The following is a 6,273-nucleotide window of genomic DNA, read 5'->3' as shown; positions in this document are numbered from 1 at the left end:
CTGCTAAGCAAGAAAAAATACCTTAGCATATCATTCCTCTTAGAGGATGTACTGTTTCATTTGGGTGTTGAAGAATCCTCTCAATCGAATGTAGCACCGAGCTTCTAAAATGTGTGACAAAAACCAACTCCTTTCCTCCTCCCCAGCTGCTCTTTGATCCAAATCACCCTGATTTTCATTCATTTAACCCCTAGCAAAATCAAGCCCTCAGAGTTTGCTGATTTCACTGCAGGTAACCTAGCTGAAGTGCCCTTGTTACACAGCACACTGTTTCTCCCCACTCAGAGCCCAGGGTGCAGGCAAAGTAGCTTCTTGGCCTCCCACCTTGAAGGAGTATCATCCTTGTTTATCAGGAACTGCTCACCTGCACTGGGAAAAAAGCCCATACACCTTCCATCCCTGTCCCCGATGGAGATTTCTCCCTGGTTTATCCAAGAACCCAAAGTAACTGCTAAAAACACTTGTCCATTGGAGGCTAAGCTTCTCAACTCTGAGACCCAACCCCCAAGGGTCTGGCCCTTGCTCACCACCCTCACACCCTCATCTGACACACCGCCCACCTTAACTTAAAATGACTTCCCCCTGAAGGAGTTGGGGCTCCCCAGGGCCCCAAATTGCTCTGCCTCAGGACACTGACACCTGGCTGCTCTCATCTGGACCTCCCCTTCGTCCCTCCACATGCTTCTTTTCTCTTGTGCTTTTGTCTGCAAGGGCATCTCACCACCTCCTTTTATGGAAGCTGGTTCTAGTCTCGGGCATTCTAGGGGCAGCGCCTGTCTTCTTCTTACCCCCCGCCCTACTACCAAGGAGCCTTCCCAAGAACAGAGGTTCAATTAATGGTTGAGGAATAAAAAAAAAACTATGCAATTCACTATGGTTTAACTTCTATTTACTTGAATAAATGAAGCAAGTGCAAGTACATAACTTTTATTTTACAGAACAGCAGAACGTAAGGATAAAGGGAACAAAGAATTGACCATTTTTTATACCTTCCTCCATTTTTTTCTTATTTAAAAAAAAATTTTTGATCGCAACGATTTTATCACTAATTTTTTTTTTTTTTTACATATCTAAAGCAATGCTTTCCCAAAACCATGTTCTCTGGTTCCAGATCACTAAATAAGATGAAAGGTTACCTCATTTGTTTAGTAAAATAGCAAACATCTTACCCATAACCCTCATAGATAGCATTAGATATGTAACCAATATCTTTCATATACTTAAGATTCTAAAGCTAATTTAACTATTTTCTGAAGAACAGCATTTTAAAACTTTCAAGCACAACAAGATAAAGCTACAAGTGACTAATACAGAATGGGTACCCAGATAGGACATGCACTGTGTTCCCTCCAGCACCACCCAAGCCCCCAAACCACTTCCGTCACAAAAGGAGAAAAGTGCTGCAGATTTGAGTACATGTGGGAGAAGCTGTTGAAATGGGCCTTGAAGAGCACAGTGGCCAAGCCTCTATTATGAACCACAGCTGCAACCTTGCTTCGGACTCTCTCTTCCTCATCCTGCAAAGCCTCTTCATACAAGACCGGGAAGACAACGGGGTGGGTATTAAGCAGCTTGGCTAAGAATTCCAGCACTTCCATCTTGCTGGTCTCGGCGTGGGCTCTTGGGCCCCACAGGAACTCGTAGCGTGGAGGATTGCTGCCGGGCACCAGGTAGTACACCAGGTATCGTTCCTGCACCAGGTCTTGAGTGGTGAACTCCTTGGGCTCCCCATGAATGAAGTGCTTCTTCCCAGCAGAGATGCCTATCACATGCAGGATCTTCCAGATCTCCTCCTCGGTGGCATGGTTGCCCTTCATGAAGATCACGCAGAGGATTGTCATCAGGAGCTCCCTCTGGGGCATGATCTCACCGCTCAGCCTCCCATCTGGGGTGGGAAATTTGCTGACAAGAACGTAGCAGTGCCTGGCAAGTTTGGCTTCCTTGAACTCAATGCCGAGGGCCAGCACCATGAACTCAGAGGCTTTCCCGAGGATCTCTTGGAAGTGCTGCTGGTGATTTTGGATGACATGCTTCATCATGTCTTCCTTTGTTATGGGCTCCTTCATGTAATGCTTATGCAGGATGAACTGCACCAGCAGAATTGCCTTCTGGTCTAGAAGGGTTCTGCAGGAACCATCCCTGCTGGCCACTGCCTGGGAGGCGCTTGGTCTTTCCTTATCTTGGCTCTTGGCAGCTTCATGGGATCTTGTGCGTGGCACACGTGCATAAGCAGTGGTAGCAGACGGGGCTCCCGGAAACCCCTGGGATATTCTACCTGACGCAGCAGCAGGGCAGCTCTGGGGCCTGCCACGAAAAGGAGGAGAGGGGTAACAGGTGGCCCCTTGGACCGCTGCTGCAGCGGCCTGAGCGTTCCAGAAGCTCTGAGACCTACTGCGGGACTGCTGGCAGTTCCCACAGACACAGAACATACTGTTCTGCCTCCCACGCATGATGACTGGTCAGGAATAGCAGGGCAGAGTGTGGCAGGAGGGCCGGCAACGTGGGCACCTGGAAGAGGGACAAAGAGAAAGTGTGTAACCCCTTCAGCAGGGACCTTTCACCTTGGCTCTGACCAAGTCTGCCTCTGCAGGGCTTGGGGGCAGCTCTCCCGGAACCCACAGGGCTCTTGTTCTCATCAGCCGGCCCCCTGAGGACTCTGCAGAGGAGCTAGCTGGTCCCTAAGCTGAGAGCAGGGCTGGCAGGGGAGGCTCTGGGGGGTCCCCTGTGTTCTGAGGACAGGACTCCTCCCCTTCACATTCAGGATCACCCTGTCAACCCACTGTGGGAAGGCCCGGCATCCTGCCCTCTGCTGCTCTGAACTCCTTACACGGATGGGCTTATGTCCCTGAGCCGCCTGGGAGGAGATGGGGGCTGCTTTACCTGGCCACCTCCACTGGGGCTTTCTGGAGCACTCCCATCAGACCAAGCCCCCCTTCCGAAGCACAGCCATTACACCAAGCCCCCTTTCCGGAGCAACGCTATCACACCAAGCCCCCTCCCCGCTTCTGGAGCGCACCCATTAGGCCAAGCCCCGCTTCCGGAGCACACCAAGCCCCCACATTAGGAGCACCCCCAGCACACCAAGCCCTCCATCCGGAGCTCCCCCATCACACCAAGCCCCCTTTCTGGAGCACCCCGATCTCACGGAGCCCTCCTTCAAGAGCACCCCCATCTGGAACACCCCAAGCCCCCTTTCTGGAGCACCCCCATCTCACGGAGCCCCCCTTCAGGAGCAGCGCCAGCACACCAATCCCCCTCCTTCGAAGCACCCCCACTAGACCAGGCCCTCCCTTCTAGAGCACCCCCATCACACCAAGCCGCCCCTCCCGGAGTGGGCCAGCCCTGCCCAGGGCCTCCCCAGATGGACGGTGGCGGCCGCGGGGTGCGGGTTGAGTCCCCTCAGTCCTTACTCAGGCTCTTCTCCTTGACTCCTTGACTCCGAGTGACTAGGAGACTCCGATCAGAGCTTTCCTTTCCGGAGACACCAAGATGGAGTTGAGGGGCGTTGGCTTTTAACAGCGGGGCTTGGGGCTACCCAGGGCATGCCATGAGGTCTGCTTTGCGGGGGCGCGGAGGGCGTTTCCGCAGTTCGGAGAGCACGCGCCTGGAGTTCCGCAGGGCTTCTCGCCTCCCAAGACCTGCACCCTGGAGGTGGAAACCAGGCAGCGTGCCTTGCCGACCGCTCTGTCCCGGGCTTCCCAGGACCCAAGCCGGGGGTGGGGCTCTGAGCAGCCCTCTGTTCTGGGCTGGGCCGTCCAGGGGGTCCCCCAGCTGGAGGAAGACAGTAGGGGGTCTTCCTGGACGATTGTTACAGGCTCGCCGGAAACTACTAACTCTCTGAAAGCTCTGAGCTCCTTCCCTACTGCAAACCTTTGGCAGAAAATGGAGAAGAGTCCCGGGCTGTAGGGAAAAACCAGCCCCACAGCCTTTGTTCGCCAGCCAGACTTAGACTTTTGAGAACCTTCTACCCTAAAGGAGCTTCTTTCTAAGGGCAAGAGGCCGAGCTGCACGATTTTGTGAGACCCACATCTTCTGACATAATCTAACATTGCTCAGTCCGGTGCAGTGACTCCATTTTATTTTTTGACCCTCACTTATGAATAATTATGAATTAAGAAATTGATTTACTTCTCTAACAAGAATGTGTGTATGTGTGTGTGTTTTTTCATGAAAGAATGCCTGCTCTTGTGAACTGTGACTCATTCTTTGCATTCCGTATATGTGAGAGTAAGATTTCTTTAAGAGACCCGTCCTCACCCTCTAAAGAGGTTTCAGGTTGTCATTGCACAGTTTCTGGACTCATCCTGCTTCAGACAACTCCCAGCTTTGGTGCCATCCTGAGAGGACCCTGTGGCCCTTGCACGCAGGCTGTGAGGAGCTGCTTCGGGTTCCTTCGGTGTAACAGGAGAAAGTCATTGTCCCAGGGCACACTGGAGAGAAACAAGGGCTGGACTTGAAAATCTTTCCTCCAACGAAGGCTGTCATCTCTCTCTGTCATAGGCTACAGACCTGCCTCAACCTCACTGCATGCCCACGCTCCGGTTCTACTGTAGTTCTATACATACAGTCTCTGCCAGGGGGGGGTTCATTTATGTTTTTTGCTGTTGCTGATGTTATTCCTTCATTCCCACTTCTACTGTTTCTCAGGACTGACTGCAGGAAACAGCAGCCCAATCCTGGTAGCCATCCTGAAAGCTACATGTGAGGCAATGCATTCATCAGCTTGGGCTGAAGAATAACAAAAGACCACAGACTGAGAATCTTAACAACAGAAAATTATTTTTCCTCACAGTTCTACAGGCTACAAGTCCCAGGTTGAGGCGCTGGCAGATTCACATTCTGTTCAGAGCTCTCGGCTTTGCATGTGAGCACCTTCTTGCTGTGCCCTCACATGGACTCTTCTCTGTAAATGAACACAAAGAAAGTGGTCCCCAGTGTGTTCCTCTTCTCACAGGGACTTCAGCCTTTTAGGTGAAGGCCCCATCCTTCTGACCTCATTTTACCATGATCACCTCCTTAAAGACCCTATCTCCAAAAAAGGTCACATTGGGAATTAGGGCTTCAACACAAGAATGGGGTGGGTGGGTGAACAAAATTCAGTCCAGAGAAGGCAACAAATCTGTAAATAATTTAAGGAGAATTGACATATTGACAATATTATTTTCCTCATGAACAAAAATAATGTACTCCTGTATTTATTTGGGACTTCTTTCCCCAAGTCTATCAGTACATTTTTATAGTTACATCCAAAAAGACAGCATACATTTTTGTTAATCTCTTTTTAGATAAATTTTGGATATTGCTGCTGTTATTGGGATGTTTTCTATTTATTATCTTGATTAGTTATTGGTTTTGTGTGGATAGGCTTCTAATTTTGCCATAGACACTTTCTATATCATAGCTATTGGAGTTCCTTATTCATTTGAGTATTTTGTGCATTGGATCATCCCATTTATTTAATTAATTAATTGATTAATTAATTAATTAATTTGTGGTAACCATGCCCACCTTATTTCTTTTTTAATTAATTAATTTATTTTTATAGTTTATTTTTTTAATTTTATTTTTTGGTTTTTCAATTATAGTTGTCCCATTTTCCCCCCAACCGAGCCCACCCCTTCTCCCAGAATCATATCCCTCCCCGTTGTTCATGTCTATGAGTCATCCATACACATTCCTGGACTAAACCCTTTCCTTTCTTATCCCCCTTGTCTCCCTCCCCCTCCCCCCATTGACTGTTATTCTGCTCCTTGTCCTATTTAGTTCGTTTGTTTATGTTATTCTTAGTTTCCTGAATTAGGTGATGTCATATGATATTTGTCTTTCTTTGCCTGGCTTATTTCACTAAGCATAATTCTCTCTAGTTCCATCCATGTTGTCGCAAATGGCAGGAGTTCCTTCTTTCTCTCTGCTGCATAGTATTCGATTGTGTAAATGTACCACAGTTTTTGGATCCACTCCTCTACAGATGGACACTTAGGCTGTTTCCAGCACTTAGCTATTGTAAATAGCTTACAATGTGCTCACCACACTAAGTCTAATAACCTATCACCGAACAAAGTTACCACACTGTTATTAACTATATTCTCCTGCACTTTTTTCACCCATCTCCCCTCTGGGAACCATCAGTTTGTTTTTTGTTTCTATCGGTCTCTTTTTGTTTTGTTTTGTTTGTTAATTTGTTTTGATTTTTAATTTTTATATCCTTTTACATTGAATTTATTGGGGTAACATCTGCTAATAAGATTATATAAGTTTCAAGTGTACGATTCT

At 48.4% G+C, this 6,273-nt stretch overlaps 1 protein-coding gene across 1 annotated transcript; it reads right to left on the bottom strand.

The window, feature by feature from the left end:
• Positions 1–1,304: 1,304 nt before the first annotated feature.
• On the bottom strand, positions 1,305–2,450 carry LOC149991711 (melanoma-associated antigen B18-like). Its single transcript, XM_090264149.1, has one exon. The coding sequence runs from the start codon at positions 2,448–2,450 to the stop codon at positions 1,305–1,307; it is 1,146 nt and encodes a 381-aa protein (XP_090120275.1).
• Positions 2,451–6,273: the final 3,823 nt, after the last annotated feature.

The sequence above is a fragment of the Furipterus horrens genome, unplaced genomic scaffold, assembly GCF_987537825.1.
Source record: "Furipterus horrens unplaced genomic scaffold, mFurHor1.1.pri manual_scaffold_17, whole genome shotgun sequence".
Taxonomy (NCBI): Eukaryota; Metazoa; Chordata; class Mammalia; order Chiroptera; family Furipteridae; genus Furipterus; species Furipterus horrens.
Note: the sequence above shows the minus strand (reverse complement) of the source record. Positions and strands in the feature narration are given on the sequence as shown.